The sequence below is a fragment of the Haliaeetus albicilla genome, chromosome Z (assembly GCF_947461875.1).
Source record: "Haliaeetus albicilla chromosome Z, bHalAlb1.1, whole genome shotgun sequence".
Lineage (NCBI taxonomy): Eukaryota > Metazoa > Chordata > Aves > Accipitriformes > Accipitridae > Haliaeetus > Haliaeetus albicilla.
The window spans coordinates 11,532,432-11,546,144 of record NC_091516.1 but is presented as its reverse complement, the minus strand read 5'-3'; the positions used below and the strand labels follow the sequence as shown (position 1 = coordinate 11,546,144).

Below are 13,713 nucleotides of genomic sequence, written 5' to 3'. Positions count from 1 at the left end.
TGTAGACTAAAACTGCTATGAATAACACTTTGACAGTCATTTGAGTGAACAGTCATGATTATTTCAAGATAAGAGCTCTTAGGCAAACAGATTTAAACAGTTTTTCAAGCAAACATAACTGTAGTCTCATGGCTCATACCTCCTGTAGCAATTTGTCTAATTTCTGCTGTAATTCAAAGAAGTATCGTGATGTGATGAGGCCCTGGTGGGATTTATCCAAACAATCTCGAGCCAGTTCTGTGATCTGATGGTGGGTAAAACTAAGCACTCCATCTGCCAGGGGAAGGACATTCTCTGGAGAATGATTTGTTATAATGTCCTGAAGCCTCTCTTCCATCTGAGCTGTGGCCTATAGACAAATAGATACATGATACATTGAAACAGCTTTACATGAAACTAACAACCTCAAAGGTTATTTCTGATTCCACAACAATTCTGTACTGCCTAAGTTACATAGCTGGAATGCATGAAATGACTGAAGCAAAAAAGCAAGCAAATGGAAAGGCAAAGTGACAAGATAATGCTTCCCTGCATTACAAGTCCAGGAAAGCAATAGCCTTACTGTTCTACTATGCAGATCCTCCCCTTTGGCTGTCACTGGTGATGAACTGTGCACTAATCTTGTGATGATCACTAAACAGAACTAAAGGAACACCCATGTCCAAGTCAAAATAATAATTTAAAAAAAAAAAAAAAGAGAACTCACGGGGGTCTACTTTGTTATGCTAAAACTGCAGAACTACAGACCAGAATATCTTCCTTCCTGTCATACGGGTGATAACACGAAAATATTTCAATGGGCAGAGTTCGAATGAATATTGACTGATTAAAAGCACCACAGGCTCACTAGTCCTACCAGATGTGTCTGCAGGCTGCTTGATGTGTCTGTTCTACAGAACCAACTGTCTGGTTCTCACAAAACTGCAGATGCTTAAAAAAACCTTAAAGATATTTTTATTAAAAAGTAATTCCACACCTCTTAGTTCCTACCTCAAACACTCAGAGTGGGTCGTTCCACACTTCAGATTGCTGCTTAATCACTCTGCAAATATTTCTATGAAGCAATATGAAGAAATTTCTTCTATTTTTAGGCACTTTCTGGAACAGTATCAGTTTTACCTTACTTTATTTTCCAGGGCTCATCAAAATCCTAGCAGCAACCAAGAGCACAATGCTCCAAGCTACACACCTGCACCTAGGAACTCATTTGTGTCTCAGACCTCTGGACATGACAGCAACTGTCCTCATTTAGTATCTCATACTCAAACCCCCGTAACTATGTAATGATCTTCACAATTAAAATAAGTATATAATAAGTGTTTTGGAAAAGGAGTAAATGCCACTGAAGGAAGGAATTTGCAGGTATTATGAGCAGATGCTGCACAAGACTTAGCAACAAAAACTAGTTTTGGTTTACTAATTCAGTATACATTTGCCCCAAGAACACACTACCTATTGAAATTGAATGTACCATCAATTTCCAATCAGCAGAATATATTACCAGCATGATTAATTTCAAAACCAGTTCAGCAGCTCTGCCAAATGAATGTCCAGTTCTCGGCAGGGATTTTCTTTATTGTGATTTTATCTTTGTAATAAGAGCTTGGTGATGCTTTATGAAAGCCATTACAGTGTTGGATCATTAGTTCCCATAACAAAACCACCACTTACTTAAAACCTATGTAGCCTATCAATTTAGATACCGGGTATCTTAAATATAATTCATTACCTTTGGGAACCTTTCTTTGTAGACATGGTTCATCATAATTATTTCATTGTCACAGCAGGCAGGAGAACGTCCAGGGCTGCAAGCAAAGCAAATTATCCCTTTAAACTTGTCTCAGCATGAACTACAATTAGTCATTATATTTTTGTACAGTTTATTTGCAAAAAAAAGCCAACACAGGCTTCACTGAAAAGGTACATTCTCTCATCAGTGGCACACTTGGTTCCTTTCTGCTATTTCTGACCAGGCCCTAAAGATTATTCCATGTGCTTGACACCTAATGAACTATATTATTTGCTTAGTTTGTAACTACACTTCAGGATACAGGCAGTTCTGCAACACTTGTGAACATCACCTTTTTCTCAGAAGGCCAACAGAGATATATTTAACTGTTAATTATGGCTATACCTGACCCTTTGAAGGCTACGTACAATCAAAATAGCAAGACCTGACAAAGAACTCTGCTACCTGCAAGTGAAAACTTGAGAAGAATGAGTCTTTTTTTTTCCCCCTTTTTTTTTTCTTTTTTTTAAACAGATCATTAAAAAATATCAAAACAATCTGTTTTCAATCTGACCAGCAGGTAAAGGCAGCAACATCCTACATATGCATGGGTTCCATCAATGCTGGGGCACTGTGCCTGTAAAAAAAGCACACGACTCGCAGGAAAACAATCCATAAATGGTACCTATGACCTTGGCTAACATACAAAACTGCTTTTTGCTATTATGAGCCTCATTGTCTGTTACAAATTCCTTGAAAAATCTCCATCTGGTTTTCCTGGGTGGGTGACGCTGGCCCATTCAGTCTGGTCTAAAAGATGTGGAGTAGGAAAAAGACCCCACAAAGGGCATGCTATCCTCTAGGAGTGACTTTATCATAACATGTACATAGGGGTTTCTTGCATGAGCAGAAGAACTGGCTTTTGGCTTTCTAAAAGGGCAAAAATGAACACTAAAATTTGACCCAAGATATCACAATGGTGGGTCCTTTTAACTGATATGGACAATCTCTTTAGGGACATGCACTGGCAAATCCACTGAGGACAGGGTAGGTAAATAATTTCATCATAACACTTCTGCAGCATAATCCCCTCTCTGAAAATGCTTGGCTCTCGTTTTTTCTCTGAAGCATTTCTATACATTCTGTGAATTCAAATGGAAGATTTTAAGTTTTTAAATGCTAAAAGCATAACAGAAACTGAAAAAAATTAAATATGTGGCAATAAATACAATACAGTTTCAATCTGTAATCTTCTAATGAGGAATTTTTTTTTCTAGTAATTGTTGTGCACTTTCATGTAGGTAATAACTACATTTGTCACAATAGACTACACAGATTTTAAAATAAAATACTAAAAAAGCAGAGTTAAAATATATTGCACTAAAAAACTCATTCCTTAAGATTTGTGTACCTGTGAAACCATTTTTAAACTTTTGAAAGGATCGATACAACAAGTAGAGATATAATACTTTTTTTTTTTTTTCCTTCTAGTTCTTGAAAACTTACCCATAAAATTCATCTGCATTTTCCAAACCTAAACTATTCGGACAGTTTAGAACCAATCTTGGATAAAACACATCTTACATAAACAGCCACTGCAAATGAAATGCAGAGGCCTAGACTTTGGGAAACAAGAAACTGAAGTTCACCTTGGTTAAAGAAGATAAACAAGTGCATAACCCCCCACCCACCCGCCCATTTGTTCTTTCACGTTTCTTTCCAGCTAGGATATAAATACATTTTGAATTATTTTTGCAAATAAAGACTTTATTCTGTGAACAGTTTGAACTCTGGAAGAGAACCAGTGCTACAGTCAGATCAATAATGAGTAGCTCATCAAGACAGTTCATGCAGGCTATTTCCCTTCATTAAGGCCTAGCTTACAATGTTAAACCACTCAAGTAAGCCATGATCAAAACCAGGAGCAAGAATTGAAAAGGACTCTTTAATTCAGCCTCAGATGCATACTTCTTGTATTATACTTCAGCAATTTCACAAATAGTAAATGCCCCCAATGTACAAAACCATGACACTCCACAGTATGTGAATTTAGATCCAACTCCTATTTCCAGAGAGACAAACTCACCTGAGACTTCGGGACCGAGGGCGCATTGCAGTGGTCCTGCACCTGTTATCACTGGCAATGCTCTCAGTGGTACAGAAATGTTTAGACAAAAAATGTAGTTCATCAGGTGTTGGTTGGTATGGTAACTGGTGTAGCTTCTCTTGGGATGAGCAGGATGACTACAAGAGCAGAACAGAACACAAGCTTCTACCAGAGTGAAAAAACATTTTCAAGACCATATTCAGTGCTCATGAATAAAGCCATTTAATTTAAAAATTATAGTTACTGTTTCCCATGCCTGACTACCAATTTAAAGATGAAAATAATTAGTCTTACTTAATGAGCTAAATATGGAGTAAATATAAAAAAACCAAACAAACTACTTCAGTCCCAGAAGAAGGAGCTGTTGCATTTCAAAAGTTCAAATTTCCTCTAAGGCAGAGATGAGATCTAAGTTCAGTAACACACATCAATACGTAAGAATACTTAAAACAGGGTCTGCTGAAAATTAATTGAGTAGGATAGCATAACTGTAGAGTACAACTTATTGCCACAACACAAACTGTAAATTTACATAATGAAGGTACTTCATTATCCATATCTAAGACATTATTGATGCTTTTTAAAATAAAATTAAATATAATCTAAATTCTTGCTGAAAAAAATTCATACGCTGTTTTCTTATAAAACCCTGTACACTCAAAATGAAGTGAAAGAACTTAATACATTTATCAAGAAAGGTTCTACGCCTGACAAAAGTGAAAGGGATTACATTATACTAAGTGGTTTGTTTGAAAAATGGAAGATACAGACAGGTATGAAATTGGATGTGCTACCACAACAACTAGCCTTGCAAAATATCATATTTTACTGTCTTTTAGGCAGCGCAGCAGGCTACTTAAGCCACGCTAAATGTTTGGAAGTAGAACTTTGAAACTACTTCCCTGAGCCTGGATTTGATGTCGTTATAAAGACTTGTGTGGTAAAGGCTGAATATATGCTAATTCCTAGGAACTCAAGAAAATACTACTTATCACACTAGATGTCATGAAGTCATCTCTTAAACGCAAAAAAGAAGAAAACCCACTGCTGGGAAAGTTTAACTCGCACAAGACTGGTCTAAGTAGGAAGGCTGTATCACATCAGAACAAGTTAAAGTTAGCAAGACTGCATTACCTTGCTTTGCTGCAGGCTAAGAAGCATGCACACCAAGAATTTACCACAGTTCATGTGATAGGTAGTAACTTGTCAAATCACAGTAACTCATTTATAGAATTCAGCCATAGCACATTACCAGGCATAATTCAGCACACAGCATAGATAAGTTCTTTCTTATCTGACACTATGGCAGCTAGTCGCAGATAACCTCATGGCATACTTCCTACAGCCACACTCCATAAGATAAGATACTCTAGCACAGTGCAATTTAACAATATAGACCATCACAGATGGCTATTCCTATAAAATCAATCTCTACCTCTTCAGCTTCACGGAATTCTGGGAAGATCAGGAGGACAATAACCCATATGACACTTTTCCTCATATAAGGTGCCACAGATTCTAGATGTAACAGGATTAAAGTGAGCATCTTGCTTTCGCTAACAACTCTCAGTTGTATCAGGTCCATCGCAGGCACAGAGTGCATTTTCTTGGAGGCCTGAATTCTGATCTCTGTACAAATCCAAATTCTCATAGCAAAACTATTTAAAAAATCAGCTCTCCTGGCATTCTAGAATAGCTGCTCCAAAAATCATGTAAGATTTAACACATTTTTAACATGCACAACCACAGTGCACCACGGCAATGCAAATTGTTCTTCCAACACAGAAAGGTAAATTTGTAGCCAATACCAGCTAATGTAACCCCAAAGTCTACTTCCTCATCTCCTTACTGTATTTCCCCATCCAAATAAGCTTCCAAGAATATAACTTACTGCCAAAAACCCGCAACCGAGTATTCTCTCACTTTATCATTTTTATAGGCTTTCTCTCCTAGAAGACACACATCATCTCAACTGTATCTCATAGCTGGCAAGATCTGATCCAACTTTGCTGGAATACGACACACAAAGAGTTTCTTTTCAATTGAATAATCTTAGCAGGAGATATTTTCATTTATTTCAACTTTGTTGTGAGAACTAGTATATGTGGTACTTGCACCACTTCTAAGCCCATGAGCTTCCATGAAATTGGTAATTCCATCAATCTCTTCACTTCCAATATCAAAAAAAAGAAAAAACAGGCTAAAAAGAAATGGTTAGCTACACTCACCTGAGCTTAACTGTGATTACTACAGACCCTTCTGCCCCTGCTTTGACTTTCAGTTGCCTGTAAAGATCAAAGTTGTGCTCTACTGTGATGTGTAAAAACTGTTTCTGCTCTCCAGCTAATAAATCTCTGGATTAATGTGACTCTTATTTATCCAACACTGAAAAGGGAGCATTCTGTATGTAGGCTACTGTGTGTGAAGTGGTCTCTTATTGCCTCTAAGAATTTTTAAGAATGTCAAGGAGGAGGTTGTACAGTGCTAGCTGTTTCAGATTCTGAAAAAGTACATTAAACCTATTAGGTGGACACACTTCCAGCTTTCATTTTCTGATTCACGTGTGTCATCCAGTGGGTAAAAAAAAAAAAAAACAACAAACTGAAAAGCATCTCTACTAAGAAACAGAGAAATAGTGACTAAATTTAAAATGCAGAGGTTATCCCACTACTTTTGCAGGGCTCATCAGCAGTAGAAGATTCTTGGGGAAAGAAAAAAAACCCCTAACCATAAGAAATATATGGCATGAATTCTCTACTGCTGGTTTCTTCAACAAAATTCAAACTTATTTATTAGGAAAAAAGGTTTCTTTCCACAAGTCAGAAATTGTTTGTTCAATGCTAGGGAAGACATCTATTTTAATATTTATATGATGTGATCTAGTCAGGAAATATTAATGGAGAATTCAACAACAGGCTATTACGGAAGTTAAGATACCCAAATCCATAAATGACAGTGCTATATTTTTTTCATAAGAAATGTAAAAATTATGTAAAACTGCTCCACATTCCAGGATGCATGCAGTAGTTAGTAAACTTAAGTGGGAAAGAAGTATATGACTAGAATTACCATTTTAAAATTGAAGATGTCAAAGAAAAAGCCTATGAATACGGACTGAAAATTAAAACTGTGTTTTGATATGTTTCCGACACAGCTTTTCATTTCCGTTCTAGCACAAGCCTGTTTCTTATAACTATGGTGGGGTTGCTATCGCAATTACTTATTATCTGACATAAAATATATTGACATAAAGGAGGTTAAGTGAAGAGTACAGTGTATCTGATCTAGTTCCAATGAGAGGAGTACAAACATGCACTATGAAAAGTGGTTAGGGGATTAACAAGAAACCAAGCAATTTGCTTGGCAAAAGTAAGATCTACACAGAAAGGAAAGCAGAGGTGAAAAATCAGTGCTGCTGAGAAACAGTTCTTAAGATACATGAAATCCCTCAACCTGGTTTGAAGTCAGCAAGTATGTATTTGACTTTCCAGAAGCCTTTGTGGGCGAAAATAAGAGTTGATCATAACATAAAATGATGATGTTTCATCAGTGTATAGGCTGCAGAACTCAAATATTTCACACTCAGGGGAAGAGAAATCTTACTTAAATTGGAAAAGAAACATTTTTAAAAAGAAATCAGATATCAGGTGACCAATAATATGTATCATTCATAAAACAGTACATTTGTTAATGATACAACCCTAAAGGTAAAAAACAAGGCTAAAGATACAAAACCATTTTTGAAAACTCATAGCTGGATCTACAAGGACCAAGCCCTTTACTGCAGAAGATGTAATGTAACTTTCAAAATGCCAACTATTTGCTATTTCCAAAGCAGGCTTCCTCCACAGCTCTATCTTGCCAGTCTCTCAGGTGTGACTATCACAACATACAGCTTAGTTCCAGACTGTAACATGATGCAGTACTTCCTCTCCAGTGTAGAGGTGTGCAAGATTTGCAAAAGTACAGATTCATACTTCTCCCACTGCCTAGCTGTATTGGCTTTGTGTGGCAAGGTTTTGGTAGCGGGGGGGGAGAGGGTTACAGGGGTGGCTTTCTGTGAGAAGCTGCTGGAAGCTTCCCTGTGTCTGACAGAGCCAATGCCAGCCGGCTCGAAGACGGACCCACTGCTGGCCAAGGCTGAGCCCATCAGCGATAGTGGTAACGCCTCTGTGATAACATTTTTAAGAAGGAAAAAAAGGTTGCTGGGACAGACAGAAACAGCAGCTGGAGAGAGGAGTGAGAACACGTAAGAGAAACAACCCTGCGGACACCAAGGTCAGTGAAGAAGGAGGGGGAGGAGATGCTCCAGGCGCCGGAGCAGAGATTCCCCTGCAGTCCGTAGGGAAGACCATAGTAGTCCATGGTGGAGCAAATATCCACCTGCAGCCTGTGGAGGACCCCATGCTGGAGCAGGTGGGCTTCCAAAGGAGGCTGTGACCCCGTGGGAACCCTGCGCTGGAGTAGGCTCCTGGCAGGACCTGTGGATCTGTGGAGAGAGCCCACAGAGCAGGTCTTCTGGAAGGAATGTGACCCCGCGGGGGATCCACGCTGGAGCAGTGTGTGCCTGAAGGACTGCACGCTGTGGAAGGGACCCATGCTGGAGCAGTTCGTGAAGAACTGCAGCCTGTGGGAAGGACTCACGTTGGAGAAGTTCATGGAAGACTGTCTCCTGTGGGAGGGACCCCATGCTGGAGCAGAGGAAGAGTGTGATAAGTCCTGCCCCTGAGGAGGATGAAGCAGCCGAAGACCATAAACCCCATTCCCTGTCCCCCTGTGCCGCTGGGGGGCATAGGTAGAGAATCTGGGAGTGAAGTTGTGCCCGGGAAGAAGGCAGGGGTGAAGGAAAGGTGTTCTGAGATTTGGTTTTATTTCTCATTACCCTACTCTGGTTGATGGATAATAAACTGAGTTAATTTTCCCCAAGTTGAGTCTGTTTTGCCCGTGACGGTAGTTGGTGAGTGATCTTTCCTGTCCTTATCTCGACCCATGAGCCCTTTGTTATATTTTCTCTGCCCTGTCCAGCTGAGGAGGGGGGAGTGATAGAGCAGCTTTGGTGGGCAGGATCTCATGCACTGCCATGGTACACACCACAAGTCAGGTGGTACATCATGGCAGGGGGCTGACACAAGATCACATCAAAAGGATTGCTCTAACAGGCAAAAATTAACAAATTAGACTTATATTTATCCTATTATGTATCCCAAATAATTCTTCTATTTTAATTATAGCCATCTAAAATGCTAAATATCTAACCTATTACCATGCACTAACATCTCACTATTGTCAAGGAAAAAAGACAGGCAAATGCATGATTCATCCCATCTTAAGATAGCAGTCTAACCTAGGATAGATGAATCATGTCAGACTGGTTTCTCTTTCTTTTCATTATCAAGGCACCCTCACTTAAGACTTGCTACCTAACTACCATAGTTAAAATAAGGCAGTATGTCTCCCCTCCTACTGCCCCCACAGATCAAAAGGGCACAGTTAAACACTATGCACTGCCAGAAAATATCTCTAAGCAAAGCACACTTTGCCTAAAGTTTTCTTCTATTTCAGTGAAGTAAAGCAGTTTCATAACACATGTTAATTCAAAGTCTATCAACAGTAACAAAACCTACATTGCCTTCTCCTAAGAGAAGCAAGCTACAGTGAGAGGTTATGGCATGTAATAGAAATCTATCAGCACAGCAAAATGGATACTTACAGAAACAGTTGAGCTGGGTGTATTTGTACCATAGCCAGAGGAAGGGAGAGAAGCCAAAGACCAGCGGCGACCATCAGTCCTGTTGTGAAACCAAGGTTAGTCAAATGAACATCGCAGTATCCCAATACAGAAACATCTGTGAAAGTATGACTGTGTAAAACTGCATTCCAAAACCATAATACAAACAGGGGTTTTAATAAAGAGTCAACTTTCACAGGGGACCACAATAAACAAGCATTCAGCAAGGATGACTTAGGCTTACAGGTTTATTTTTAAGTGTTTTTTCTAGTTAAAAATCTGTGAGATGAAACAACCAGGAAGTGAATGAACAGTCCACAGAACTGGTGTCTCACTAACAGACGTAGAAATGGACCAGTTAGTCTTCACAACTTTCAGGTCCATTGGATGAAAATTAATGAAAAGCAAATTAAAAACTTGTGAACAAATGCAAACCACAATGCTCTGAACCACAGAACAACCAGCACAGTCTGCTTGAAATACAAGGGTAGTGCTTTCCTAAGTGACTTCAGTACAGGATACCAGCAAACTAGCAGGCTAATGTCAAATAACTGCAAAGAATGATTAGGAAAAACAAACCTCTTAAATGTTAGATATGTAAATCAGGAAAAACAATTTTGCAACAAAAATCATGCTCACTCAGAATAATAATAATAAAAAAATCTACAAAACCATAACCAAACTAATTTTTGTTCTTTACTACTTGAGATGAGCTACACACACACACACCATGGAACTTGAACATTCCAAGTGACAAATCAAAAAACAACAATGGGAGCAGTGTTTGGATTTTTGAGGAGGTAACATTTACCTGTCATTTCGGTGCCCATGACTGGAGTACAATTGTATCAAATATGTTAAAAAAAGCAAAACAATACATAAATAACAAAATAGGACAAGTTTTTATTAATAAACAGTATGATAGTGGGGGAAAGGAGAAAGGAGAATTGAAGCTCTGTTTTACAGCCAGTACAAAGATCATCTTGAAGTCTTTTTTACACAAAAAGTGTAATTCCACAGAAGAGAACTGAAGTCATGGCAAATCAGGAACCTTAAACCTCTTGATGCAGCTTCCCCACCCTTCGAGCTAACTGTCTAAAACAACCTTTGCTTCTCTCCATTCTAATGCTTTATTTCCTACTCCTATTTACCCATCCACGAGCTACAACCCAAGTCTCTGGGACTTTGAATACAAATAGTGTGGGAAAAGAAACTACAGTACATAATTAGTGTTAATACATTAAGAGAACATGTGCTAGAGGGACTGCTGACTGTATCAAAGACTGAACTCTGGAAAAAACTCCCTCCTCCTCCTCCTCCATAATTTTGTTTTTAATTCATTAATTCTCCTTCCTTCTCCCATTTCCCCAGGTATGCATGAGCTACCTCCAGATGAATGAACAATTCCTAAAGGAGTTTACTCTTCATTTTGGCTCAGACAAGCAAGCTAAATATGTTCACAGTTGAAAGAACAAGAACTTGGAAGGTATTTAAACATGGGTAAGACCCATATATTCTGCAGCTGTGAGACAGAAAGTGCTTCCTTACTGAGTAACTCATATTGAACAGGGTTCCTGCATCATGCAGCAATTCTCACACAGAAAGGCCATCAAGGGTGGGGATGGGCTATCACAGACAGTTACCTGGGAAGCAAAGGTGGGAGAATAGGAGGCATCCATACGGGAAGGGAAAAAAGGGTACCAAGTCCCTACAGCATTCTCCTCTGGACTCTCATACACCGCTTGTCCCTGCCCTACAGCGTGGCTCTACCCACTTCCCAGCAGCAATGGAAAGCAGGATCTGTCACCTACCCGTGGGCTTGTAGATGCTGGATTTGCATCTCCCAGCAGAAGAGGCCTACCAGAGTGACTACCAAAGGCAAGTGTTATTCCCAGGCATTGACCACCCCACCAGACGTGGGCAGAGGAAGGCGACACTCCTGCTTGCTGCCGAGGGCCCTAGGGAAGGCTGTCTCCAGCCCCGCGCACTGGCTGGCAGCACGGCAGAGGGCCACCTTCCTGCTGGAGCTCCCTTTGCTGCACCACTGCATGGAGTAGCCAGCGACTGATGAGAAACTGCTATGCTGGGAAGCCCTCCTTCCCCACAGGAGGCTTCCAAACCATTTCCTTTGCCTTTCCCTTCCTTCCTCACGCTTCCCCAGCTTTTTAGTGTCCTCACTGCCTGGGGAGCTGTGGATGAAAAAGGAATATCCGTACAACTATACCACCTCGCCTCTAGTCCTTCAACCTGCTCTGCCACACTCAGAAACACAAGCTGTCCTTCCCTTCCTTTGTGTCATCATTAAATTTACAAAACATAACAGAAGAAGCATAGTCCTGAAGTCTGAGAACAACTCTCATTAACCACCGATCATTTTACATAGGAAATGCATCCTATCACAGGTTATATGAAAACAACCACAACACACATACCAAAGTAATACAAAAGTTTCACATTAATGCTGTTTTAAGCTTAAGTATCATCAAGCATTTTCACTATAAATATAGAACAAAATCAGTTTCCATAGAAAATTGCTCTAAAGAAGTTTCTTGAATCCCACTGAAGTGGTGAAATATTCTGAAGTCACAGAAGCTTCTTGTGTTCCTTTAATGAAAGAATTTATTTGGAGCCCATTACAGGGCTCTAAAAATGGTCAAAATCCAAATGAAACTGTTGGTAAACAAATTTACTTTTTTCCCCCTGAATTTAAGGTTTGCAGAACCATAATGATTTTAACTTTCTGTTGATTATGGGTGGGAAAGGAAAGGAAAACTACTTCCTGCCCTGTATTTCTAAGTAACACTCGGTCTTTCACATCTGCTTTTTCCATTATAAGATATTTCTGGATTTAATGAATCTTTCTAAAAATATGCTCATAAACAACTGTAATCCATGAAGAGATAGCTTTCCTTTTTTTAAAGATACTATCAAGGGGAAGTAGCTTCAAAAGAAATACTTAACTTTAAGGTGTTGATTGAAAAAGTGACATCATATGCTACTAGAAAGATTGACAAGATCTGCTGTCACAGATTAATTAGATTCAGATAAAAGGAATACACAAGTAAAGTTTTCTCCCCTTCACAGCTTTTAAAAAGCATTAAGCCATTTCCTTGCACTTACTTTTGAGAGCTTGTGTGTGCTACTTTACTGAACTCCCAAAATAAAGGAAGTAAAACTATAGCGGCAAGTGCTGTCTCATCGCAAATGCAACAGTTACATGCCTGGCACTACTTAATGGCAAAGCAAGTCACAGAATTTCAATTTCATTTTTTATGTACATACTCTTGGGTCAACATATAAACACTGCCTACCCTCCCAGGCTCAGCGTTAATAAACATGTTATTTGAGGTAGGCTGACAAGGTGTTAACTGATAGGTAACCACACCGGCAGTGTGAACAGGCAGTCTCCCATGACATGCTATCAACTTTGGTTACGGTTCATTTAATAATAATTTACTTCATCGATCACTTCAAATTCACCTTAGATCTCAAAAAATTCTACTTGCATTAATTAATCCTCACAACACTCCTAGACAGAGCTGACTGTCTCAGTGGTACAGACAGTGAAACAGGTCAAGGTCAGGTATTAAAGGTATGGTGACTGTATTGCTGCTGCCAGTAAAATCAGGCCCTGAACTCAGAACCTCTATACTAGTGCTCTTATAAGCAATGCACTTCTTACATTGTTAAGAAAAAGAATAAGGAAAAACCTAGATGTAGCTTAAAATTTCCCCGTATCTCAATGGATGAGGAGATAGTGTCTGAATTGGATCCATTACAATTAAGTCTTTTTTTTTTTTTTTTTAATTCAAAAAGGTATGATTGCATTTTATCAGTCATCCAGTAGAAATTCATTGCAACTGAGGTTTAGGAGAGTTTACAGAATGACAAGTGTTATCTCACTTTTAAGTGATGGACTTCACAAATGTGTTTGCAGTCACTTAATATGTGGGGCCAACATTTCCTCTCTGCAAAATGCATGCTACATACTACAAACTTCCTCTTACCTTCGTGCAAAAGAAAAGTGGGCTGAGGCACTGGGAGAGAAATTCCTAGGGCTATCTTGAGGACTGCTTCCTGTTGGGAGGGATACACAAAAAAAAATTATTAGGGGAACAGAAAAAAAGAACACACTGAAAAACATTCAGA

At 39.2% G+C, this 13,713-nt stretch overlaps 1 protein-coding gene across 11 annotated transcripts in view; it reads right to left on the bottom strand.

Annotated features, from left to right (window-relative positions):
- Positions 1-13,713, bottom strand: part of MAST4 (microtubule associated serine/threonine kinase family member 4) — a 307,197-nt gene that overhangs the window by 54,140 nt on the left and 239,344 nt on the right. For 8 of the 11 annotated variants that reach the window (XM_069776435.1, XM_069776437.1, XM_069776442.1 and 5 more), the window contains 6 exons: positions 13,572-13,641; positions 10,376-10,396; positions 9,547-9,625; positions 3,816-3,973; positions 1,730-1,805; positions 140-349 (listed from right to left, as the gene is read on the bottom strand). In XM_069776435.1, the coding sequence (XP_069632536.1) occupies positions 140-349; positions 1,730-1,805; positions 3,816-3,973; positions 9,547-9,625; positions 10,376-10,396; positions 13,572-13,641 (614 nt within the window). The remainder of the gene's footprint in view (positions 1-139; positions 350-1,729; positions 1,806-3,815; positions 3,974-9,546; positions 9,626-10,375; positions 10,397-13,571; positions 13,642-13,713) is intronic. The other 3 variants (XM_069776436.1, XM_069776438.1, XM_069776441.1) reach the window with 1 other exon arrangement.